The sequence below is a fragment of the Myotis nattereri genome (assembly GCF_964212035.1).
Source record: "Myotis nattereri genome assembly, chromosome: 3".
Taxonomy (NCBI): Eukaryota; Metazoa; Chordata; class Mammalia; order Chiroptera; family Vespertilionidae; genus Myotis; species Myotis nattereri.
In genome coordinates this window covers 32,090,928-32,118,594 of record NC_138077.1, presented here as the reverse complement: position 1 = coordinate 32,118,594, position 27,667 = coordinate 32,090,928, and the positions used below count along the sequence as shown (strand labels likewise).

The following is a 27,667-nucleotide window of genomic DNA, read 5'->3' as shown; positions in this document are numbered from 1 at the left end:
GATACAGGAAATATAAAAATTGTTTCTGTCCTTAGGACTTAGAGTCTAGTCCTAAGAGATAAGTCATCTCAGCCAAGGAATCTGCATGGATAAGTAGAGATAGTGGATGCATCCTGTGGAAATCTGTGGATTAGGATCCTGAGGGTTCCCTGACTTATCCTTATATGACTCAGGTGCCTAACAGCTCAGAATTGATTCTTCTCTTATGAAATGGGGGTGAGTGTCGAAGCGTGTGTTGACGGATTATTGAAGAGTCAACCGAGTTTCTGGATATTAGAGTCCTTTCAGATGGTCGAATATATGGCTTCTCTTCTCTACAAAATGCAAATGCATAAAACCTGGAATCTACTTTCAGGAGGTTCCCAGGCCTTGATGGGTGCAGGTTAAGAACTATTTGATAGAATTTAGTGTAAGGGAGGAAAAACTATATTTTTTTACCTGTCTTAGGCTCATTTGTTGAGACCCTGCTGATTAGACTGACAAAAGACAAATTCAAAAAGGAAAAGAGAGTTTGGGGGTTTTGTTTTGTTTTTAACACGTACATCATTTATACGTACAGGAGAGCTCAGTGATGAGTAACTCAAATTGGTGGTTAGACTTGGACTTACATAGCATTATAACAAAAAAAGCAATAAATCTGTAGAGAAGTGAGAAGACAAAAGAAAAGGGCTTTACGCTTCGGGAGTGGCAGACTGGGAAGGTCAGTATATGAGGGAAACTAATGGAAGACAAGGGCCAGTTAGCAAGGTTTGTATGCAAACTCATTCTCTGATGCCTTCTCTGTGCCATCAGAGTCTAGAGTTGTTTCGAGGATTCATAAAAATCATCCTGTCCTTCCTGGGGGAGGGCAGGGTGTGTGTGTGTGTGTGTGTGTGTGTGTGTGTGTGTGTGTGTGAGTGTGTGTGTGTGTTTTGAATTGTCTTCTGCTCAAAATAATCCTTATGTCAAAGCGGCATATTTTGGGGTGACATATTCTGAACCCTTTCAATAGCTACAAGCCAGAACACGCGTCTCATGGAGGGCAGGTGTTAGATTAACACACATCTACGCAGCCAGCCAGGGAAGCAGGTTGATATTCTTAGACTTTTGCCTGAATGAGGTGGGATCCCCAACATCACCCAGCATGAAGTTATTCCTTCGAGGCCAATGCCAAGTGCAGTGCGGCAGCTTCTGTGAGCCAAGGCCTTTAGTCCCATCAGCTGAGTGGCTGTGTGGGAGACACTGTGAAACAGGGTGTGCGCAGAGGAGTTTGTAAACAATGCCTGCTTGCTCAGTCCACCTGGGAATGATGGTGAGAGCTACAGGCCTCGAAAGGAGATCAGAGGTGGTTACTGTGATAAATGGCATAAAACGAGGCTGTGATCTTGCACCATTATTACTTATTACCCAGTTCCAGTTCTGTTTTTTACTTTCAAAGACGGTGTGGCCGTTATTGAGACGGGGTGGAAATCCGACAGGAGTATATTCAGTGGGGTGGCATTTTAATAGCTAAATTAAAGTGCCAAGAGTAATCACGCAGGGTCTGCTACCTGCGGCTGATTGTGTTTCTGAGGTTTTGGGCAGAAAGAGGCACCTTGGTTATTAGGTTTCGCTTTCCTGTGGTCAGTCAGGGCCAGAAAGTTGCAGCGGACTCCTCATATGATGCCTCGACGTTGGATTTGCTGATCATGGCTTGGCCACTGAAGGTGCGCGGGTACCTTAATCCCTTCGGTAGTCAGGACCATTCGTGTTGCACGTCATTCCCAGTGTATTTCTCTCTTGTGTTGTTCTCTAGGGCGCCATTCACATAGGCTGCTATGCAAATGATGCCTCTCGGGTTTATGAGCGGAGACCACCATGATGCCAGTTTCAAATGGACATAATGGGTTGGTGAAAACAAGGGGCTCCTCCAGGGAGCAGTTGGCAGGGCAATGATGCATGGCGTTCATGTCTCGATGCTCACTGCTTGGCTAGGTGGCAGCCATATTACCATTTCATTGAAATCCTGATCAATTCCCTAAGGATTCACTTCATCACCCCAGGTGGTACGAGTCCACATGTGGGCTGCTCTTCAATTGTTAACGCGGACATTATCTTCCTAAAAGAATCTTCTGTGGCCACATCAGTTGCACAGAGCAGTCTGCTCTGTGTTCCATTAAGTGATTCATAGATCCCCTAATGGCAGACTTAATAGGCATGCAACATCTGCCCATTAAGAATATGTGCTCTGAGGCACTCAGAAGTTCCCCTAGCAGGCGCTCCACAAATGCCCGTACCTCCCAGTGCCTGCTCCTGGAAGACTGGGATTGTGACATTTCATCCGCGGATTCCCAGGGCAGAGTGTAGAGCGGGCATGGAGCAGGCATTCAGAAGATATTTTGGGAATGATTAATGTTAGACTGAAAAAATCTGTGCACGAGTGCTGTTGCAGAGTTTGGCGAAATGAACTTTTGTTTTAAATTTCTGAAGTTACAGGGTTAACACCAGTGAGCTTAGTTTCTAGGCACTTACATTACAGAAGTCATACCCCCATTATTGTTAGAGCAGAAGGAAGAAAGATGCCATTTTATGAGACCCAGTAAGTGCCAATTGTGCTAAATTCTTTGTAGGAAGATTGTAGGTTGGTATAGTTCTTCAATCACTTATTGGCAGTGTTTGCACCTCCATTTTCTTATCTGTGAGATTTCAATGCTCATGTCCATCTCATAGATTTTTTTCCAGAATTATAAATCATGTATGCAAATGCTGAGCACATAGTAAATAAAGAACACTATTCCCTCCCTCCCCTCCTTCCTCCTCCTTCTCCTCCTCCTCTTCTCCTCCTCCTCTCTCGCTCTCTTCTTTCCTTTCACACTTATTTGAGGACCCCCTGTGAATGTTGACAGTGTTAGAAACTAGAGATACCACCAATATGACTCAGAACTACTTCAGGTAGCTCACTCAGAGTCTAGAGGGGGAGTCAGACACATATACACATAATTACAATGCATGGCAGGTGCTATAGTCATTTTCTAGAACAAATCCTGTGAGAACACAGAAGAAGAGCAACTAGCTCTGCTGGGATGAAGGAAGTGGGTTTTAGGAAGGGCTTGGAGGACATGATGCTTACTTTGACTTGAAGGTGGGAACCAACTTGGAAGGAAGTGGCTTGTGAACAGACTAATTGGAAGTAGTTAAAGTAGAACAGGTGTGTGTATGTATCTATGTGTGTGTGCAGTGCTGGTTGAGTAAAAAGTATCCTATGTGGGAGATGCACTTCATTCACAAGAAATTCAGAGAATTCAACAAAGTAAGATAGCGTGCTCATTGCCACACTGCTAGTAAGTAGCAGGGTTTAAAATCTGAACTGAAATTATTTCTACAATGCAAGTGTTCTTTCTACCTTATGATATCTGATTTTTAAAATATGTAAATTACATTCTTTAGTGTGCTTCATATTGCTTCTTAGAGCCTGAACCTTTTAGGAGGGAGAGTATTTATAGTCAATAATGTATGCCATTGGCAAGTTTTATGTTACAAAAATAAGGTTGTAAGCCAGGCTTTTAAGTAGCGGGTGTTTTGGGTGAAGTGAGATCTACTGGCCTTGTCCAGCAAGCCAAGAGGCAACTCTGTGAGAGGAAATCACACCTGGCCTTCTGGCCGGGAGTGGAGAGAGGATACTAAGAGGTAGAGGCTGAGGACAGGTGTGCCAGCTGCACCCCTGGCCAGTGACTCCATTGACTATGTTAAGGTATATGGAAATCACCAAAATACATACAAGCTGTTTGACCATGTGTTATTATTCCTGGAGAGGGTTATAGTAAATGAAACATATTCAGTAGTCAAGTAGCTCACAGCCAAGAATCTTTTCTCTTCTTTGGAAAGATCTGCCCTGACATCGCCTCCTCAGCTAGCAGTGTTATTGTATAGTCTTTGCTTTGGTTTTGCTGTAGTTCAGGTTCTGAATCACTAAGCCATTTTAACTGTACATTTCTCCTGTGGAGAACTCAGAATTACTCTACCTTGACCTCTAAAATGCTGCAGAGGCAAGAACTAGTCTCCTTACCAGTGCTGGATAGAGGCCTCGCTCTTAGGGTATAGACTCTCATAGTGGCTTTGGTGTACAGCAAGTGGTTCCACTCAAGAGAGAAAGTTTCTTCTCATGACATGTAGATTTTTCAATTGCTGTCATTTTGAATCCATTATTTGACTTAGTAATCAGCTATACAGAATCATACTTCTTTCTAACAATATCTCTAGTCGTATATTCCCCAACTTTCTTGTTTCAAAAAAGCATTCGAATGTAGTGGGCACCTAAGAGGATATTGGAAAGAACTATCCCCAGAGAGATTTGGAACAAGTGTGGAAGATGTAAGCTGATATCAGGTTTGGGGATGTGGCCACAGGCTCATTTTAGTTCCACATTCACTGGAAAAATAGTATATCAACGAAGTAGGTACTTTATCTATACATATTCTATACTTAGCATTGAGCTAAATGGTATGGTTAACTGTGGAATGGGATTCAATAATCAGGGTGGGATTCTCTGCATGGTAACCAAAGACGCTTACCTACTGGGTTGAAGTAAGCTTTAGTTACTGAGCTCGGAAGCACTCCCGGGACAGGAAACTGATATTTTAATTGTTGTGTAGCTGCTTACATCTAGTTCCTCTTTCTTCTTAATTGAAGCAACTTTCTTCATGATGAAATTATTTTTCAACCTTTTTAATTGTGAAATATATAATTGCATACAACAAAAATGTTCAGTTCATTTCACTGGCACCAGTGTGACCGTCACCCTGTTTGAGAACTACAATGATCCTATTTACCCCATAGACAAACCTCACTAATCTAAAGACTTGGGGGCGGACTAGGGGATGGAGATATATATATATATATATATATATATATATATATATATATATGTATATGAAAAGTAAGACTTAATAGTCATTTGTAAATAGTCTTATTCGCCTTAAGGTTTAGACAACATCCAAGAGCTACTAGAGAGGCAGAGTTTAAAACAGAAGCCCTAGAGCACCGATGCTAGTAGAGATGTCTGTAATTAGCCAGCGATTGGATGTGAATGCCCCTGGACTGCTTGAGAAGTTTAAAAAAAAGTATTATTTTGGTTATATATTTACATTATTACTTTCCTTAAAACCTACTCTATATGGACAACAGAAGAGTAAACTGCTCTCCATCTCCCTAAATAATAGCAAATTATGAATGAATAGGGGTGAAATAAAGAGGATTTACTATATTTGAAAACTAGGAATGTAAGTGCTAGAGGTGAACAATATACTTCTGAATGTTTTTATGAAAATATCCATATTGGTGGAGAGTATATTTGAACCCTTAGAGATAATGGTGGGCTGACTGTGGTAATTACACTGGGAAAAAAGTTGATACAAACTTATCCATATTTAATTTAGCATATTAAGAAAACAAACGCTTATGTTCTTGTGGAAAATAGGCTTTCCAAGATGATGCCCACCATATTTGAATGTGGCTTCATAGAGACTCTTGTACCCAGGTGTGTATTCCCAAGGGATGCACATTCTTATCTTCATGATGTAGAAAGTCTTCCTTACTTATCTCTTTATTCCACAGAAGAAAAAGTAAGTAACTGATCTGTGTTATCTTATTGGTCTTGTTAAAAATTATTTGCTTACTGAACCCTCTGTGTCATGATACTGTGCGAGTTGCTAAGGATATTAATGAGAAGCTAGCCCAGCCCCTGCCTTGTGCGGGGAGGGAGTGTACCTGAGTGGCGGAGGTGAATGTTAACAAATTATTAAAGCTATGTAATTTGTACATTTGTTCCTTTGTTGCCTGGAACAAACATAGCACTTGTAAAAATAATACTAATAATGGCTTTATAATTCTTTATCGCATGTGTGTCTCCCACTTTGTCACAGCCATGTGTGTTCAGTACTTGAAATCTCTCTGCCTTTTGAAATGCTAATGGAGCCATGAAGCTTCCTGAATGAGGGTGCTGGCCTGTAAGTGACAGGTTTCCGTCATTTGTCATTTCTGACAGAACTGCGTCATGTGTTTAACATGTATCTTTTTTAAACAATACCATTTAAAAAAAGCATTGTTTCCCCTCTCCTGCTCTCTCTTCTACCAATCCTGTGTGTACTGCACAGTCCAGCTGCCCACCTTTCCTTTCAGCCTCCCATGGCTCTTCAGTCCATATTGATTTCCTGTTCCTCTGAACTTTCTTCGCAGTTACATTGTGTTCTGCCTGTCTGTCTGGTTAGAGCAGGATTCTAGAATTCTAACTCTTCTCCTTTCCTAGCAGGGTTCTTGAGAAATTATAGCATCTCCTCCAGCAAATGCTCCCTCCTTGCTCATCCGAGTGGCTGCCCCTCAGCTCCATCCAGTCTCAGGCTCTTGCCCTCCTAGTTCTGCCTGGCAACATGGAATCCACAGAACTCCCTTCATGGCTCTCTCCTGCGCTCTGCAGCAGAGAGGGTCCAAGATCTGCTAGGAATTACTTTTCTCCTAGGACTCACCCTGGTGTCCCTCCCACTCCCTTCCCCGGCATTTTCAAAGCGGTAGTTACTACCGAACCTTTTCTTCATGTTTTTAAAAAAGATTTCTATTGATTTCAGAGAGGAAGGGAGAGGGAGAGAGTGATAGAGACCTCAGTGATGAGAGAGAATCATGGAGTGGCTGCCCTCTACACTCCTTACATTGGGGACCAAGCCCTCAACCCAGGCATGTGACCTGATTAGGAATAGGAACGTGACCTTCTGGTTCATAGGTCAACAATGCTCAACTTTGTCAGCTGTGGAGAAGGCAGATCCAGCTGCCTTCCTCAGCCCTCACTTATTTTTCTCTATTACTAACTAGAAGCCCGGTGCACGATATTCATGCACTCAGGGGTGGAGGGGGTCCTTCAGCCGGGCCTGTGCCCTCTTGCCGTCTGGGAGCCCTCCGGGGATGTGGGCCTAAGCCATCAGCCGGACATCCTTAGTGCTGCTGTGGAGGCAGGAGAGGCTCCCGCCACTGCCACTGCACTCACCAGCCATGAGCCAGGCTTCTGGCTGAGCAGCGCTCTCCGCTGTGGGAACGCACTGATCACCAGGGGATAGCTCCTGCATTTAGCATCTGTCCCCTGGTGGTCAGTGCGCATCATAGCAACCTGTCATTCTGCCATTTGGTCTATTTGCATATTAGCCTTTTATTATATAGGATTAGATATGCTCTTTGAGGGCAATCTCATGCCATAATATCTGAATCCTCCATAACATCAAACAGTTCAACTTTCCATACACTTATTGGAACTAAATAGTAATAGTTTCCTCATTTAGTAAAGGTCTGTTATGTATTACCTCCTTGCTGGGTATTTTCCGTAAATGTTTCCTCATTCTTATACCTCTGCTTAGGTAGGTTTTATTTGTACTTTTGGAATAGTAATATTTATTTGCATCATCTTGGGATCTTGTTAATTCTGATTCGGTAGGTCTGGGCAGGGTCCAAGATTCTGCTTTTCTAACAGGCTCCTGGGTGCTGGTCATGGACTACACTTTCAGTAGCCTCCTGTTGATAGGTAAAGAAAGTGGTTCAACGAGATTAAGTAATTTTTCAGAGATTACACAACTGGAAGTGGAAAACCCCACTGACACCCTGATCAGTTGATACACAAATTGCTACTCTTTTTCCCACACCACACTGCTGCTGTGGAAGGCATTTCTATTGAACATCTCAGGGGATTCAGAGATCATGAAGATGCACCCTTTGCTCTCTAGAGAGCTGCCTTCCAGGACAGAAAGACAGATGAATCCAAGGCAGTCTCTGGGATGCCCTTTAATGAGGAGTTTAATGGATGTAAGGGGATCATCCTTAGGTATGAAATATGATTTGAGTTGGGCCTCGAAAGACTGGTAAGACTTTGGCAGAGATGTGAGAACAAAGCTCTTTCTGGGTGGCAGGCACAAGGACATAGCACATAAGAGCATATAGGACCTCTCCTGGGTGTAGTGAGCAATTTGCTGATACATGGAGAGGGCTATACTGTGGCTTTAAAGATGTTGGCTGGGGGTGGATGGTGGAGTGGAGTAGGCAAGGGGAGCCATGGAGGATTTAGGGGAGAGACTCACAATAGCACATGGTAGGTGCCCAGGAGATGAGCACTGCTCAAAGTAATGTGATCCAGTTGTTAGCCATCCATTGCCCATGCCATGCTTTTGACATCTCCACAGATTCCAGGGCCTGGTTATATGTCACCTGTGATGACCTTTACTGTTGTTTGTAGAGAGCCTGTCTTATTAAAATCTCTTAGAGGATATCTTATTCCCCTGTCCCTTTCCAAATTTTTCTAGGCTAAGAAAATGTCGTTTTCCCACAGACTGGTAATAAACATTCTTCTTAAAAGAAGGATTCTTTTTTTCAGTAGCAACTTGTAATCGGAAAAGTGGAATAGAGACAAAACGCAATCCTGGCCTGAATGGAGACCGGTTTTTCTTTGTGTGCATAACCAGCATTCCAGTCAGGTTGCCACGGTGATGCTGAGAGTATCACTGTTCATGCCAGCAGTCAGGGAATGCTGCCCAATTAGTTATTCTCGGCTGCTAGGTTACCTTGACAGTGGTTCAGAGAGCAGTTCTGAATTCAAAGGCCCTCAGATGAGCAGTCAGAGGACCAACGGGTCTGCTGTCCTCAGTGGGGTGCAGGGACTACAAGCCCCGGCATGCCCTGGTTTGGGACATATAGGATGTGGTCAGCCATGTGAAAGGAAACTCCATTTTTAATTGCTTTTTATTCCTCCTCCTCTCCCCTGCCCTACCCCCGCTCCTTTGTAAGAAAGGGTTCCCAGAATCCCTGTGTCACTAGCCAGCTTCATAAGGGTTTTCATTGTTTTCAGGGCTACCTTCAGACATTGCGGTTTGGAGACAGTGGGGAGAATGTGTGTTTGGCACCGGCTACTTTCTTAGCCTCACTTTTCTCTTTTGTGAGCAACCTGCCTCTCAGGATCAAAGCTGAGAATAAATAAAATAATGTTTGCAAAATGCCCTGTACAGTGTCTTGAGGCACAGGAGGCACCCAGTAAAAAGTGGTTCTACTCAAATATTGTTTCAGAAACCATAGAGCATTAAACAGTGTGATGATCATTGTCACCATCTTTTGGTAGTTTTTGTCCTGAGTCAGAATAGGCTAGTATATGCTGTGATGACTATCTTAGAGATAAAAGACAGCTGAAGTTTATTTCGTAACCATGCCAACATGTCCAGAACAAGTCAGGAGAGGGCTCTAGGCATCAGCTTCCCACAGACAGACCGATGGAGGCTTCAAGCCCACATATGCTTCCACAGTCATCACAATCTCTCACATAGCAATGAAATATTCCACCTGGAAAGCACATTGCTTCCACTCACATCGCATTGGCCCAAGTGAATCATGTGGCTAAACTCAACCTAAGAGTGGGGTGTAAATGTGCCATCCTATAACATACCGGCAGGAAGACAACAGGAATATTTCTTGAACAACTCTAGCGACTGCCTCCTCTAACCAAGGATCAAAAGGCTATAATGGAGAAGAGTACTTTAAAGAAGGACTGTTCGTTAAACATAAATAAATAATGATATCTGAACCATAAACTTTAAAGCAAATCAGTTAGAACTCAACTGCATAAACAGAAAGCCCCAAATGTTAGTGGGTTAAAAGATAGAAGTTTACTTCTCGTTCATGATAAAGAAGTCCAGACATAGGCAGTCCAGTGGTGGCACAGTAGTTGTATGGTCATCAGAGGCTTAGGATCATTTTATTGTTCTGTAGTTACAACTAGCATGAGGCTTCTATTCTTAAATTCACTTCAGGGTCAGAAATGGCTGCAGTGTCCCAGCCATCACCTCTGCGTTCCAGGCAGCTGAAAGGATCAGGGTGGAGGACACAAGAGAACTTCTCTCAGCTAACTCAGCTCCATGTGAACAACTCTTCTGAAAGTCCCACGTGATAATTCTGCTTACGTGTCATTGGCCAGAACTTACTCACATATTCATCTCCAGCTTCAATGGGGTCAGAGCATGTTGTTTTTGACCTAGGTGTGCATTGCGTTCCAAATAAAATTGAGATTTTTGTTGCTAAGGAACAATGGAAGAATGTTTACTGTGTAGTATTGAGCAGTCCTTGCTACAGTAACCTAAGATTCAAGGTTTGGTTAATAGGAATAAGAAAGGAAAGAATGTTCTACGCACTATCGTTTTCTAACCTATGCTGCACAGAACACCAGGGCTTAGAGAGATACAAAGATCCCTTAAAAAAGTATTCTTCAGCCAGGTTTGGATATGGGAAATGGGAAAAGCTTGTGCCCTCTCTTAGAGATTCACAGGGTACAGTAATACATCAAAAGCTCTGAGAGGCCCTGCAGCAAAGAAAGAGCTACATGGCTAATCTTTTTAATCCAGTGTCCCCAAAGTTGTTTGACAATGGAAATCCAACACCCTTGGAAACCTGGAGAATCACAGAGAAATTTAGCTTTAGCTGCTTGAATCTGCCAAAAATTTTTTTTTTAGATCCTTGAACAGATGGTATAAAGTCCCCATTCCAAAAATGATCTGCCTTGTACAACAAACAAACAAATAAATGAAAAAACGTAAACATCCATGCTAGCCTAGCCATAGGGACAAAAGCGTTGAAGAAAAGAGATGAATCAGATGCCAAAGAATTCCTGTTATAAACAGTCTGTATGAGTTGGTATTAACCAGCCATCTGTACCATTAGTGGTGACACCAAGTGATGGACTGGGCTGGGCTTCTACCACCATCTGCCAGATGACAAGCCTCTGCCCCAGGTAGCTGTTGGGGGGGCTCTTGGCCATCCTGCCCCTCTCTGGAACTGAGAGAGGACTAGGGGACCTAACCAACCAACCAACATTAACCTCCTCACCCCATAGAGAGGGCCTTTTGTCAACTACATGGTTGCTTATAGGTGTGGGGAGAAATGCTGAAAAGCTTTCAAGCAAATATAATGTTGTTGGTCTGTTGTAAGCAGGTGGTAAATGAGTTCCTCTGGGGGAAAGGTTAAGGCTGTTCTTTCTAAAATAAAACCTTGGATGGTGTCCTAGTCCTTCTTATTTAATTATTTAAGTAATCAGTTCTTGTCTTTAAAGTCCATCTGCTACAACTGCTATCTTTTTTCTTCATCTAAGCATCTTTGAAAAGGCAAAACGCCAACATCTTTGCTAGTCTGGTTCCCATCATTTCGACCTTGTGTTGCTGGAAATACTGGTAAGTTACCCTGTCCTGACAGGTCCAGAGAGATCCCCTGTTTGCATATCTCTGTAAACTGTTACATTTCCCCAAATAGCTATATAATCTCTGCAACATCCTGATGGTGGGAGGGAAGGGAGCCTATTGACCTTCAGAGCAACTTGCCATGTTTGAGCTTGAACAGACTGTGGGAGAGTTGAGAAACGTTCTGGAAGGTGGAGATCCCAATCCTTGTCCAAAATCTGCCTTGTGTCTTAGTATCCTGGAGAATAGTCTCATTCTGCTTTATGGAGTTAAGAGTGCTTTTTCTCAACTGGGGGTGTGCTTGGAAAATAATCTCTGAACAGAGCAGTGAGCTTTGTGCATCCACATGTCCACAGGCAGCTTGTGGGCATGGCTCGGGAACACCAGGTCAGAGAGCATGAGAAGGGCTGGCCCTTGAATCCCAACAGCTGACAAAGAATTAATGTACCTGTGTACCAAAATCAGAAAAAATATTCTAATTAATGTTATAACTCCTTCTTGGATTGTAATTTTAATTGGATGTTCCTAATTATATATGCCCCAGGTATGCCAGTGAACAATAGTCAATTTATATCGACTTCTTTGTTTTCTCCTATAAGGAAATAGTTTGGAGCTGTGATAAATATGAGTATGAATATGCCAAGTCTTTGAACTGAGGAAATATATTTTGAAAAATTCCATTTATCTCCTTTGCAGATAGGTACATGTCAGCTATCTCATTGACATCAACAATCCGGTCGACTATCACATTGACATCAAATTGGAGATAAGTTATAAACCTCATTACATCAGTTCTGGGCGTGAATTAATTCACTTTTTAACCCAAATATGTGGAAGTTAGGACTCAACACAAGTGCTTACCTTTCCTCTCCACCCTCTCCACTGTCCCTACTTCCTTCCCTTCCAGGCCCACTGTTTTTAAAGATAATGGTGATTTCTTTGTTTTATTGAATGAGTTTACTGAACAGAGGGGAAAATTAAAAGTCAAAGGGCTTGGGGTCTTGACCTAACCCTGGCACTAACTAGGTGAGAACTTGGCCAAGTGTCCTAAACACTCTTGTTAGAAAAATTTGTGATTTTATAGCACCTACCTGGGCCTCACTTTGCTCTTGTGTAACATGAGGAGAGGAGTTTTAATGATAAGATCTTAGATATCCCTGCCTGCTCCACACTTCAGAGACCTTGCTACATTTTGGCCATCAGCGGGAGAACTGGTGATACGGGGACTTGATTCATCCAGAAAGTATTCAATGCATGTCTATAATGTCCCCGTCAGTAATTTGAGTATTGGGGATACTGCAGCAAACAAAGCCAATAGAAGTCATTCCTTCTTGGAGTTTGCATTCTAGAATAAAGGGTCATTAGCAGATACTTTTGCGCACTTACAATATGCCAGGCATTGCTTTGAATGTTTTATATGTATTAATTATTTTGTCGAATAATCCTATGTAGTAGGTACTACCATTACCCTATTTTACAGGTGAGGACATGGAGACAGAATGGTAAAGGTCACATAGCTAGTAAATGGTGAAGCTGGGATCAGAGTCAGGCTTTTTGGCTGTGGAGTCTGTGGTCTTAACTGCTATGGTGTACTTCTCTCACTGTCAATTAAATGGTTAACTTCAGTAATCACCACCGTTCATCCTAGCTGATGGCACAGGAGGCATAAAAAGAAACTACAGCTTTGGATAGAAATTTAAAGCCCCACTTGGCTGGACTCCAGGCTCTGATGGGCAGGCACTGAGCATCCATGGCTCATTTGACTCCTGTGTTCCCAGCCACTTGGCTGGTTGTGTCTGCCTGGTCGGAGGCCACTGGTTCTGCTCTGTCTCCATTGTTAAACCACAAGGCCTTCACCAGCCCCATAACTCCAAGTTAATTTTAGCTTTGGCCATTTATAGAGCAGTGAGTAATGATGGACTTGAAATAAAACAATCTGGATTTAAATCCTGGCTGCACTGTTGACCAGTGTTGTCACCTAGGGGAACTTTTATTAATACCAGCAGCAATAGCAATAATAGCAGTAGTGTTACTTGTGAAGCACTGCCATACACTGGTGCTGAGTGCTATACATATGCTGTTTTGGATCCTCAACACAATCCTTGAGCAAGGTATTTTTATCCTTATTTTATTATCTAGTCTTGGCTGCTGTTTCTATTACATACTGTTTAACCTTGGGCAAGTTATTTAATTCCTTGAAGCTTTTGTTTCATCATGTGGAAATGGGGGTTAGTAATATCTACTTCTCATGATTGCTCTGAGGATTAAATATGAAAATGTATATGAAGCATTTAGGCCATTGTCTATCCCAGACACAGTGATAATGATCAGGGTAGTTTAAGGTTTGTAGCGGCTCATCTGCGGCGCTAGGTTTCAGATCTGCTGCTAAAGACTATTTTTTGAGGACAGGCTAGAGCCGCAGAGTCCCGAGTGAGTAGGTGAGCAGCGGCAGGGGGCGTGGGAAGCTCTTTCACTACTGATGGCTGTTCAGTAGCAGATGGAACTTTAAACTGAACAGGGGGTGGGGAGGCTGCAGCCTTCCTGGCCCTAGGGCTGGAAGAAGCTACCAGCATCGAGGCTGGTGTGCCTTGAGGTTTGGCAAGGATCACATCCTGATGTCGCTAAGAGCTAGGGTTGGTAAAGGGATGCCAGCACCATCTAGCCAGGCTCAGCTGTACGAGGCAGATGGCATCCTGCACTCAAGACCACCTTTCCCAAGGGACAAGGCTGGACACATGGAGCTGGGGGGTGGGGGAGGTACCCAGCACATTCACATGCAGGATACAACCTTGTGAAAAAGGCAGGCCAAGCAGGTGATCCCACTTTGCAGATGGTGCAACCAAACAGGATAGTTTAAATGACACAGGCCAGGAGTAGAATCTAGACAGGAACTCTAACTTTTGTTGTTGTTGTTAATCCTCACCCGAGGATATTTTTCCATTGATTTTTAGGAAGAGTGGAAGTGAGAGGGAAAGATAGAGTGCAACATTGATGTGAGAGAAACACATCAATTGGTTGCCTCCTGCAAGTGCCCCAATTAGGGTCCCAGGCTAGGGAGGAGCTTGCAATCAAGGTACATGCCCTTGACCAGAATCGAACCTGGGACCCTAACTTTTTTCGTGCTTTACAGATGATTAAGTGAGAAAACGCAGTACACGCACACGTGCACACAAACACACAATTTTTTTTTCACTTAAATCATTTGTTCCATTTGGTGTGCATAGCTTGGACAGTATGTTAACAAAGATAAATCTAGACTGTATTCTAAATATCCCAGGTAGATATTCTTGGAGCACCTTATACTTCTCCTGCTTGTCATTGTAATTTAGTGAGTTGCATACGTGCAGTTATTTGCTCACACACTGGTATCTTTTCTTCACCAGGTTGGAAGTACCTTCTGCTTCTACCTCAGACAGTAGGTGGGTGGGAGATGTGGGTAGAGCTTCCACAATAAACCCCATTGTGGAAGGCAAGAAAGACCTATGACTCCTCAGGCCCCTGCTACATTAGGAGGAGGGAAGGTGGGTATGAAATGAGCTTTGAGGGACCTTGTTTGGCTGTGAGTGCAGCGTGGACGAGAAAGGGGGTGTTGCGTCAGCACAATTGTCCTAGCGCTGCACTTACTTGGGAAGAACGTGGTGTTGAAAAGCCTGAAGGCTCAAGATAAATGTGGAGAGTTCTCCTTTTCCTGTTTTCTTTATTCTGTTTCGCTTTTGTAAGCATATACTTGTCAGCTAGGCTGAAACTGAACAAAACAGCTGCTAAATATGGTTCTAAGAGAAATAACGTTTTGGTCTTTTTAAGGCCCCTGAGTGTAGAGTAAGCACAGTCGCCTGGCAGATGTCAGTAGGGAATCCGGGGGTAGGCAGTCATTCTGGGAGCCGGATCCGCCATCCATGTTCAGCAGGGTCTGTTTCACCCTGCTCGAGGACGGGTGAATCAAATGGAAGGTCTGCCATGGAATGGCTATGTCTTTAAGAGGAATCTGGGGAAAACAGGGTTTAGAAGTCTCTTTAAGCCATTGCTCATGATCCCTCCCAATGTCTCTCTCTTAATTTCATTTTCATTTGGGAGGAATATGTGCCATCTTTTATGAGGCTAAGGAATAGTCATCCTGGTTTGTAATTTAGTCTAGAGATGTTATTTAGTGTCATGATAAATCCAGTATCATTCGGGGGACCTGGCAGAATTAAAGCATAACTCAGATCTTAAATCTCTCCACCCAGCTGTGAAGTCAGGCTTAAGTTTGCCACTGTTGTCTGAATTCTTGAATTTCAAGTGACAGAAGAGAAAAATTTATTGTAACATCCCAGGAGCCCCAAAAAGTTAACGTGTCTTCCCAATAGTCTCACTTATTTCTAAAGAGACGCCTGTATGCACATAAATATCTGACCCAGTTTGCTAAGTACGTATTGATGTTCATTAAAAAACAATAGGTTTCCTTTTACTGGTTTTATTAGTTGAAGATATATGAAATACAGACTGAATTTTCTGTGGTAAGGTTTTTTTTGTTTTTGTTTTTTGTATATTAAATGAACTCTTTTTCAAAGTAAAAAAGAAGGAAAGAAGGGGATCAATATTTATGGACAACCTGTTGTGTATCAGGCCCTGAGCTAGTCCAGACACTTCCACACTCCTCAAAGTAGCCTGTGAGGAAGGTAATATTGTCCCCATTTTAGAGATGAAGAAACTGTGACTCAGAGCAGATACGAAACTTGCCCAAGGCTAGAGAGCCAGCAAATGATAAGTCAAGGGTTGAGAATGTGGATTCCATGAAGCTGCACTGAGTGGTTAAGTGCCCAGGGTTTGGTACAAGTTCTGGCTCATCTACTCATCTGTGGTGTGACTTGAACCAAATGCTTAATCTCTCTGTGCCTCAGTTTCCTTATCTGTAAAACAAAGACAACAGTAGTATCCACTTGATAGAGCTGTGGTAATGAAATGACCTAATTATGGAAAATGCTTAGAATAGTGCCTGGTACATAAATGCTCATGAGATGTTAGCTATCATTGTAATTTTTATGACGATAACTAACTAAATTTGCCTTTATCGGTACTTGTTAGGAAGTTACATTTATTTTATGGAACAGCTCACCTTTTGAGATGTTGTAGTTACATTTCATTATGAAATAATGTAAACTACTCTACCTTAGAATTAAATTTTCTTTTCAGCCTCCCAGCAAAGGTTATGATCTGAATAAAGGCATGTGTAGCCAATAGGGATTCCTGACTTTGGTAAATGTCAATGATTTGCTCTTTTCTTCTTGGTGTATGTAAACTTCGTTCCTGCTGCCCATCCTGGCTTTAGGAGCGGCTAAGCAAACACGAGAGGGAGAATTAAGCTGAATCTTGTCTCTTAGCTTTCCTGTCTTTGTAACATGATCATTAAGAACAGCATCTTCTCCGTGTTGCATTGCACAGGGCCGTATCCTGACAGCCCATCTTCTCAATGCACATGTGGCACAGCTTGTGCCAATGGGCTTTATGACTTTTCCTCAGAGTGGGAAACGGTAGGAGCTTTGCATGGGACAGTTTTGTGCAGTGGAGAGTGAGGTAAGGGGGATCAAGGTGACAGTGGCTAGGAAGGCTTGACTAGAATGAAGAAGAAATGACCTAGGTTTGCTAGACCTTTGGCTCCACATCTGATCCCATTTTTTGTGACTTTTTCTACACATGTTGTAGAGAATTGGGAGTGAGACATCAACCTTATTCAGTAAATTGCTATTGCTAGCAGTTACGTGCAGGACACTGTGCTAAGTGCTGGGAAATACTAAGATAAATACGTACAGTCCTGCTCTTGGGGCATTTGTAATTCGTCAGAGGAGAGAAATGGAAGAGGGTGTAGTACTATGCGAAAGCAGTTATCATAGAGCTTATGCACAAATGCTTTGAGTGCAGAGAGGCGGTGGCACTAACCTGAGAAAGGCTTCCCAGAGGAGGTGGCAATCTGGGCTTTCCAGGATGGGTTTGCCTGTTAGAGAATGGCATAATCTTGGCAGACAGTATGAACAGACACACCGCGACACGAGCGAGTGTGGTGTGTGAGGGAAATGGCAGGTGGAATGAGGTGGTTGATTATAGGACAAAAAGATGGAACACAAGGCTGAGAACGAAAGGTGGGCCCAAGAATGAAAGGATCTTTGTTTCAATTTGGAACACATCATTTAGAATTTTAAAGCATGGCGTGTTGTTTAAATGTTTTAAATTTAAATGTTTTAAATTTTAAAACATTTAGAAATGTTTACTTTAGAAAGACTGGCTTGAAGGATAGAGTGAAGGGAGGGAAGAATTGAGTGAAAGTAAATAGTTCCAGCAAGAGATGGTGAGGCCTGCTCATGTGAATGGAGTGGAGTAGATGGATACGGTGGGTATCCTATATAACAAAAGCCCAGGGACCAAACAGTGGCTCAACCAGAACGACTGGTTGACCAGTCACTATGACGCTCACTGACCACCAGGGGGAAGACGCTCAATGCAGGAGCTGCCCCCTGGTGGTCAGTGTGCTACCACAGTGGGAGTGCTGCTCAGCTGACCATGATGAGCGGCTGCTCCCGCTGCAAACCCCCAGGCCAACGGGCAGGAACCCGGCTGCGATCTTCGCCTCCTCGCCCCAGGCTCCTCCTCCTTGCTCCCTGCTGCCTCCTCCAGATGCCCACAGGCCACGCAATGCCACCACCAGGCTCACAGAGCTGACCTCGGAGGCTGGGAGGCAGGTTTGTAGGTGTCGCAGGACTGAGGCCTACTCCACCACCTCTCAATGCTATTGTCCCTGGGCTCGGCCACAACCGGGCCCCCTGGAGAGGTGAGTGCTCCAGCTCCATGGAAGATGCTGGACCAGGGAGCAGCCACTCAGAGGGCGGTCCACAGCTGCTCGGCAGACTGGGATGAGCTGCGCTCCCATAGTGGGCCGATCCCCACAGGCCATGCCCCCCATCAGTGCACGAATCCCGTGCACTGGGCCTCTAGTTTGGAGATAAAATCATTAGGACATGAACAACGTGAGGATAGAACCTTGGGGTCAACCTACCTTTAAGGTATGGGCAGAAGAAACAGAATCTCTGAGAGAGACTGAGTGGTATATTAGAAGACAAAGGAGGGGATATGTTTTCAACAAGAGTGTGGTCCTCTGCAGTATAAATGCCTCAAAAGCGACAACTAGGACAGGACTGATAAAAACAAACAAACAAACAAACAAAAAACCAAACACTAAAAATAGGAGATTGAAGTCATTGGTGACCATTGGGAGAAATTACAGATGAGTCTTGAATAGCACGGGGGCTTGGGACCTGATCCCCCATGCAAGTGAAAATCCATGTATATTTTTTGACTCTTCCAAAACTTAACTACTAGTAGCCTACCTTTGACTGGAAGCCTTACTGATAACATACACAATTGATTAACATGTATTCTGTATGTTATATGTACAATATACCGTATTCTTACAGTAAAGTAAGCTAGAGAAAACAAAATGTTAAGGAAATCATAAGGAAAAGAAAATACATTTAGAGTATTTATTGAAAAAAATATGCATGTAAGTGGACCCATACAGTTCCAACCTCTTTAAGGGTCAACTGTGCATTTAGAGTCCTGTAAGAGTGGAGAAAACAGCTGAATGCTTACCATGTTCGAGTTCTATCACTACTCCTCAAGAACATAACCAAAAACTACATGCATTTGTGTAAGGGAATATTCGCAAACATCTAGTTCTCCTGGTACTTAGATTGGGGGTAGAGGGAAGCTCATGGTCAGTGCTAAGTTCAAGTGTCCCTGAACAATACCTCTGCCTTCTGTTTTCTAGGGTCTCCGAGAGCCCCTTCCTTGCAAATACCATGACTCTAATTATGCCACTTTGCCTTATTACTGTCAGCACACTGTAAACATAGATGCTTATAGATTCTCTTCTAGTTCCAAACTGTTAGTCATTTCTAACCATAATGCTTATAGTGGATGCTGCCATATGTCACCCAGATGCCCTCTCCACAACTGGGGCCCTCATTGTCCACCTGCTGGGAGCATAGGCAGGTAGGGATGGTTCTCATCTGGGAATTGTCCTCACCTGAAGCATGTTGCTTCCCCCAATATTATAACCTCTGAGATGGGGATGGAGGACAGCCTACAATGATGAGTCAATGGAGGTGGGGTACAAAGGCTCCCCTGCCTCAAGGTAGGATAGTTTTGAAGAGTCATCCCAGATTCACAGCTCCTGTGTGTCCCAGTTGAACCCTCCATCTGCTCAGTCAAGTCCTTCTCCCTTCACTCCCCCACTGTGCACACACCAACAGCCTCCCTCCAGGTGAATCTCAGTGATTTTCAGAGTCTACCTCCTGGGGAACCAGCCTAAGCTGATGATTGTTTTCAGTTTGGTTGCTTACCCAAGAGGGGACGCCAATCTAAGTCTGCAGTCCCTCTGATCTTTGCTTCTGATCCCCTTGGACATGTCCAGTGGAGGAAGCCTCTCTCCCAGTAGCTGGAACGAAAGTCAGCATTGAGCCTCCTTGGCTCCGATTAACTGGGCCATATGCTCAGTATAGACTAGTATTCAAGAAAGGAAAGAGCCGAGAAGTCAGCTGCTCAGCTCCTCCAGAGACCTACCCATGAAACCCCAGCCCTGAGGAGGGATACGTGAGGTGGGATGACCCCTGGGTGTAGAATCTGGTCCCAGCTCTGCACCCTGTTGCTCTTCCCGCCCTATGCTCCACAGCCCTCTTACTCTTCCCACACTCCTTAAGGCAGCTAGTAGTCATCGTCCTGCAATGCCTGCCTCTCTCTCTCTCTCTCTCTCTCTCTCTCTCTCTCTCTCTCTCTCTCTCTCTCCCTCTCTTCCGTTCATTTTTTTTTTAGTAAGAAAAATGAATGTTGAAAACACAATTGAGATATTTCAAGCAAATGTAGAACCTCCCTTGAAATTTGTTGCAGAAACAGCACTGAGCAAACAAACTACTGGGAAGCACAGCTTAGAAGCAAACAGCAGCTGCCACCATTTGCGGGCTTCTTTTTTCCTTTTCCTCATTCGTTTCTAATTCATTTTCAATAAAACCTGCTGCCTAGTAGTTGAACAAACAATTTTTCTTTCCTATCCTGAGGCCTCACAGGTGGCCCTGACCATGTCTTTTAGTGATGGGGTCTCGGTAGACAGAGCTCTTGGCCTTTATGGTGTCCTCCTGTTCCCTGGTTCCATCTGGAAAGGTGTCCACACCTCCCTGACCAGATGGGGTTTAGCTGGAACTTCTGGACGGTTTGATCTGTCGGGACACGAGTCTGCAGTGTGGTTTCTTGCCCTTCTGGCTTTATAATAATGGATAACGCTAATTCTATTTTCTCAGCGACTAAGTGCTTCAACTGTTGGGTTTTTTTGTTTGTTTGATTTGCTTGTTTTGTATTTATTTTCTATGTGGACTCTTTGAAGGCACAGTGCAAAGGGCTTTTCTTGGGCCTGATTTACTATAGACTGTAACTTTAAAGAAGAATTGTCATTTGTCACATTCAACTCGTCTGTTTCCTTCCTCACGAGTAGCAGCCCTTCTCCATTTCTGTGCTAGTAATGGTGTGAAATTCCTCATCTTAAATGTTATTATTGGATATTAGTTGATGGCTGACTATGTTCAAGGCGTGGTGCTGGACCCTCACTTGCTCTTCACCAGAGCTCTGCTAGGTAGATGCCATCCTGTTTTATCTGCTCACAGACTAAATTGCTCTCCAGGGTGTCCTAGGGTCACAGCGAGTTACAGCAAAGCTGGTGTTCAACCCTGATCTGCCTGAAGCCACAGCTGAGGCTCCCCCCTTCTGTCTCAGTGACCGTAGTAATATGTGGCAGCGTTCTCATAGCAAAAGTGTTGACTAGCTAAAGTCATGCTTTTAGGCCAGAGGTGGTAGTCTTTTATTTGTCCTTCAGAGTTTTTTTGTTTTGTTTTTTAAGTGAGTTGTTGCCTAACATTTAAAAATTAGGTGAAGTTCTGGGGTAGGGTGGGAACTGGGTGAAGGGGGCAATGGGGGGATATATGTAATACGCTGAACAATAAAAATCAATAAAAAAGAGGCAATCTCAGATTAAACAAACGTTTTTCTTAAAAAATCTTTAGACCTGGCAATACTGTGTTCATAGGTTTACAGTATAATTGTTCCAACTACAAACAATTTATCCCCCCAAACCCACCCAAAGGAGACCTGACTTCTTCAGTTTGCCACAGGCCTCGGAGACCCTACTTCACTCTTATGGCATTTTTCTGGCCCCTGTGGATGTTTAAGTTTGTCATTCTTGAATTAAGCTTTTCCAGAAACAATTTCTGTCCAGTTAGGAATCGGTAGAGGTCAACGTCAATTTCTGCCTCTGAGTTGAATTTTATAGCCTTTGATTTTTCTTTTCAACTTTTTGGGATAGTGATTCCATAAGAATAGCTGCAGTTGTTCAACATTTGTTGAGCATTCTAACATTTAGCTGACACTGAGGATAGGCAGACATATTTGGTGGTAAGAACCTGCTTAATTCTCCGATTCAGTTTGCATTCTAACGCCTGCAGGTATTCCTCAGATACTGCAGGAGCTGGAAGCCACCTGCAAAAGGGTATTTTGCAGAGGTGGCATCGTAGAGAGGGGAGATGAATCCAACACTACTGAGGGGGGCAGGGGTGTTGCTTCCATGGTGACTACCTAGGTAAGAAGAGTACCACTTTTTTGATTGCTAGCGTTCAACACAAGTAGTACAGAATTTTCAAAGAGGAAGATCTCAAAAATTAGAACCCCAAGAAAATTTTATCTTTTTTCTTTAAATTAAACCTTTATTATTGAAAGTATTACATGCGCCCCCTTTTTGCCCCATTAACCCCTTCTAGCCTGCCCCCATTGCCTGTCCAAGGCCTTCATCACCCTATTGTCTGTGTCCATGGGTTATGCATATATGCATGCAAGTTCCTTGATCTCTTCCCACCCACCCACCCACCCACCTTACCTCTGAGGTTCCCCAGTCTGTTCTATGCTTCTATGCCTCTGAATCTATTTTGCTCATCGGTTTATCTTGTTCATTAGATTACACATATGAGTGAGATCATGTGATACTTGTCTTTCTCTAACTAGCTTATTTAGCTTAGCATAGTACTCTCCAGGTCATTCCATGCTGTCTCAAAGGGTAAGAGATCCTTCATTTTTACTGCTGCATAGTATTCCATGGTGTAAATGTACCACAGCATTTTTATCCACTCGTCTATCGATGGGCACTTGGGCTGTTTCCAGAACTTACCTATTGTAAATTGTGCCTTGATGTATCTGCAAGTGTATTTCCATTTGACAGTGAGAAATGTAAGTTGTTGTTTTATTGTTTCAGTGGAAGTCATGTCTCTTTTTTATCTGATTTTAACACATCTCACAGAAATGTAAAATAGAAACAAAATGGATTTTGACTAATTTCATAGCTGCAACTGAATTAAAGTTTAATAGTATTCAATATTAACACATGAGAGCCCCAAAGCTAAAGTTGTTATTTATTTGTGTATGTTAAATAAGTATTTGCTTTTAATTAAGACAATGCCTAGAATATTGTTTGAATTTTTATGATTTGTTTATTTTCTTTCAGGATCCTGCAGGGATCTTTGAATTGGTGGAACTTGTTGGAAATGGAACATATGGACAAGTTTATAAGGTAAGTTCAGTTGAGTTTGAACATGGCGTATGTGTTGTTTGGGTTCATGAATGCTGACTTGCAGTGCTATCGATTCTTGCTCATATATGCCTCATAACAGACTGAAAATGAAATAATATACTGTACTTGATAGTTGACTCTCCACCATTTTAAATATGTGTGCAGTCCCATCGCCTAAACTGGATTCTGGTATTCGGGCCTTTCCAGTCATTATGTATTACAATGTTTATAGCTGACACATGTCTGCATATTTGAAGTTCTTCAGGTGGTTAGTTTCCTTTACTTTAATCATTGCTAGTCTGGCTTTCAAATGAGCAAAGGATGCCATTTACTTTAGAAACTTAAGCTATTAAAGTATCAGAGCTGGAAAAGTAGATTTGTTATTGGCCTAGGCCCTAGAGCATGAGTTAAATGAGTTTGGTGAACAGAGTTAGGAGAAAACTGGCTACCTCACAAAGCAAAGACCTAATGCAGCAATGACTTTTTACAAGATCCGAAATAATTAAAAGTTAAGGTTGAGTTGAGATTGAGCTGAGGAATAAGGAGCCCGTTTTGCCCTTTTACTAATTTCTGCTTACAAATTCTCCCCCAAAATGCTTTTAAAAGCATTTTACTGTTCCCCAGTAAGTGATCTAAAAAATTGTTGTTTAAAATGTGGGTTGATTCCCTTTCTGATTATCAAAAGGAAATGGAAATGAACTGTTTTTAGACTAAAACTCAGGGGGTTTTAGTGAATAAGCTATTGAAATAACTGCCTTCAAAATAAACCAACTGTTTCCTTATGATTGTTTCTAGGGAAATATCCATCATTTTCCTGAGTGTTAGTGATATGGGATGGCATTTCCATTACTAATTATCACTTGTTTTATTTTTAAAAATTCCCTGAGGCCTAAACTTCACTTAGCTGATTCAAATTCTTGTAGAAGTCACCCGGATAATAAGATTTCTAATCATATAGAATGTCAAGTACCAGTATACATAGAAATATCTAAACATATTTTGTATATGTATGTATGTACATGTATATAGTAATTTTGAGAATCTGGTTTTTAAAATACAATTGTAAACAGAATCACATTTCAACCTTTATTTACTGGGAGGTAGTACCCTTTGGTGTTCACTCCAAGGGAAAATTTTTCTCTTGCAAGAAATCATTATTTCTTAAAATGTCAACCCTCTGCAGTGAGACAGAATGTAGTCTACCCAAGATGTTCGCTTGACGTTGATTCTGTCTGACACAAGAAAGAAATGTGTCTCAGCAAATGCTTTTAAATACTTTCAGTGATGATAATTAGGTTGGAAGATTGTATTATTGCATTTTGGGAAATTGGATTGAACTTGTGAATTAAAGTGAACTAAGAAATTAAGCTCTGATTTAGGCATAAAATTACTTCTGATTTGCTATCAGTATGGAGGAGCAACTCTGTAGCATGCTGTTGGTTTCATGGTGCCATTTCTTAGAGCAATTCCATTGTATTGTGCTTCCCACCTACAGAATACACATTTGTGGGATGATCCACAGCTTTGTCCACACATCCAAGGGGTAGACTGTATACTCTTGCAAGAGAAGATAATAAAGAGGGTCAATTTGGGATGAGAAGGTTTGGGAAATCCAGAATTATCCCTAATATCTGTACCTGAAAACAAAGAGGAAACAAATGGCAAGCAGTCTCAGATCTTTTTAGAGAAGAATGATTTTTACCAACCGTATTGTTAACCTTATTCTTCTAAAGGGTGCCATTCTCTTAGTGGTTGATACAAAACTTGAGCATCTCTCAAGCTGAGGGGAGACGGCAAAGAATGGTCCTGGTGAACACATTGGACTTTGCGACAGGAGACTTGGTCTTTGCCTCTAACCCTAGGTATTGTTTTGTGGCATCACAGCTCTTCTGTACATTAGTCAAGTGAGAATGTAGTTAGAAATAACTCCCTACCCAGTTAAGGATCCAGTTTTTAGACAACCCAGATGATACTAGGTGGCACTCGCTCATGAACAGAGACACCTGGGTTTCCTGAGCCACTAATCCAGTTCTGCTGGATACGGTCCAGGAATCTGCACACTAATTAAATATTGTATGGGCTCATTCTGATGTTCAGGGCCCTGGGGCCACAACTCCAGAAACTCTGTAAAAATGACTGTAGATTATTCCATTGTAGGACTGCTTGAATGAATACTCATTTTAACGCTTTTTGTAATCATTTACTTTAGGATATCCATGCTGATTCCAACCGGCATAAGCTGAGAAAAGTATAAAAACATAAAGATCTTGACCTGAGATGTGATGTCCACCAGTTTTGACGTACTCATTCAGAGATTTGACTTCTGGTGGTTTTATTTGACGTGCTGTGATTACAGTTTAAGGTTGTTCCTGAATAACTGAACTCAAGATCTGAGAACAGTTATGGTCAAAGCTGACCTGGTATACAGAGAAGCATCTGAAACTGCTGTATTAGATTTCATTAAATCTGAATATTATGATCTCTTAGTTAACTTTCTGTTAATATAGGACAAAGCTTTTTAATTGTAAGCTTATTAATAGTCCTGAAATGGAGGCGATTCTATGACATACTTGGAATGCAATGTAGCTTTTCATAGTCTGTTCTAATGAATCATGAATTATACCATTCATTTATTTGTTAAGGAATGAATATGGGAGAGTGTTGTGTTTCTTAGATAATAGTGACAATTGTTTTTTAATCAAGAATTTCCAATATAGAGAATACATTATTTCACATTTGTTTAGAGCCAATGAAAAGGACTCTATGCTTTGTGTGGGAAGAATGCAGAGCCAACTGAGGTGGTTCCTCCTTTGCAGAAGTGTGCAGTCAGATTATCTAATTAGTACTCTGCGTGCCTACTGTGTGCTAAATGTTTCCATCTGTATTGTCTGTTATTCCTTGAGATTTTTTAGGGGAGGAAATGAAAGCATTTATTAAACCATATTATCACTGCAAGGCAGTTTCTCAACCTTAGCACACCAGCCCTTTGTGGTGGCTGCTGTCCTGTGCATTGTAGAATGTTTAGCAGCATCCCTGGCCTCTACCTACGAGATGCCAGTTAACACCTCAAAGTCCAGACATTGCCAAATGGCTCCTGTGGGGCAAAATTGCCCCCAGTTGAGAACTGCTTCTCTAAGGATAAGACAAAATAGCAAAACCCTTAAAATTGATGTGCAAACAGAGGCGGTGGGGGTGTAGAATATGGGGCAATTCATGCTGCCCAGACAGAGTGGGAACTTGAATGGATTGTGGGAGGGGGATTTATTTGGAAAAAACTTGGAGGCCTTGGCAGTTGTGCATCTTGGATTGTAAGTTAGCATTTGCATAAGCGGAGAGGAGTGTAATAAAAAGGAGTCTGGAGCAGGGCTGAGCTGGATTGCCCATCTGGTTCTGCTTCATTCTAGTTGTGTGAAGAGAGCCAATTTACTCTGAGTCCGGACCTTTTCCTCTTAGTAAGAGTACGGTGGAGGGTTATGAAAACTGAAGTGTACTGTACTAGTATGTGGAAGCTCTCAGCCAGGGCCTGACACATAGTAGGCATTCTGTCACCTTTTCTCCTTCCCAACACATAGGCCAGTGGCAACATGGTTTACCTGTTTTCTCCAGGGTCTCGTTTTTGTAGAAGATTATAGGATCTGAAAGAAGCGCTCAGAGAAGATGAAGTCTGAACCCAGTTACCTTTGTGCTTCACCTTGCACCTTTGAGCTCTTGGTATTTACGTAAGCTCAGAATTGCTTTATCTATATTAAATCTAATGCTCAATACTGCTAAAATGGCATTTGATGATACACTTGCCATTTAGATATTATAGTTGGTCTTTAGTGTTAAAAAAGCCAACTTCTCAAGAATTTGTAAAGAGAACGTAGGTCATTTGAGGAAATAAGAAGAATTGGTTTGTAGCACATTAGATCTTAGCGGGGTGAGTGATTTTTAAATAATTATACATTTTACAAATTTGGGGAGGGTAGAATCAACACTATTTCATTTTAAGGTGGTATAAGTTCCAAATAGAAAGCCTGTATTGTGAGATCTGGAAGGCGTGTGGCCTTATTTAGGAGGCTAAGACCTGTCTTTATGGTTTTGGTTCTACCTCTAACTTGCTGTAGCCTTGAGCTTGCCACTTAGCCAGTTAGAGCTTCTGTTTTTCTTATTTGTTGAATGAGAATAAAAATACCTTTTTTTAATATATAAATCCTTCCAGGTTCTACTGAGATTGAAATGGATTAAGGACTATGGAAGCATTTTGTTAAATTTAAACTGCTTTATACTCTTAAGGTTTGATTATTGCTATTATCATTCATTACAGGGTAGGTGGCAGAGTCCTGTGCAGCAGGGTCTAATGAAGTCTATTCCTGTGCTGTTCTTTCTTGTCTTCATCCTTATGCTCATGCTGTGTGTTAGCCAGTGAATGATACTCCCCTCTGCGTAGCCTGACTCCAGCTACAGATTCCTCCTTACACCCCTTCTGGTTCCTGCTTTTTTATCTTCAGGCATACGCGAGTCATTGGACTGAGTGGAGATGCCGCTGGCTTTGCTTTTGCCTGACCTTGGCCTCACTTGTTAGCTGGTTAGTCACTTTTCCCAAAGTGTGTTCAGTGGAACCCCAAGGCCAGCTCTGTGAAAAAACAATAGTGACTTAAAGAAGTTTTATAGCGTTACTAACCATCCCTTCCATTTGAACACAGCATTTGTATTACTTTGTTTTACCCAGTATTTTCCCAATGTACTTAACTGTGGGACTCTTCCCTCCCCTCTTCCTACCTAAATAACACTGATTACTGCCTCTGGGAACTATTTCACAGAACATGGAAAATCAGGGTGGCTTATGTCCCTG

At 42.4% G+C, this 27,667-nt stretch overlaps 1 protein-coding gene across 9 annotated transcripts in view; it reads left to right on the top strand.

Annotated features, from left to right (window-relative positions):
* The window catches only part of TNIK (TRAF2 and NCK interacting kinase), a 344,036-nt gene that overhangs the window by 68,199 nt on the left and 248,170 nt on the right, over positions 1–27,667 (top strand). For all 9 annotated transcript variants that reach the window (XM_081085916.1, XM_081085915.1, XM_081085912.1 and 6 more), the window contains exon 2: positions 22,768–22,833. In XM_081085916.1, the coding sequence (XP_080942042.1) occupies positions 22,768–22,833 (66 nt within the window). The remainder of the gene's footprint in view (positions 1–22,767; positions 22,834–27,667) is intronic.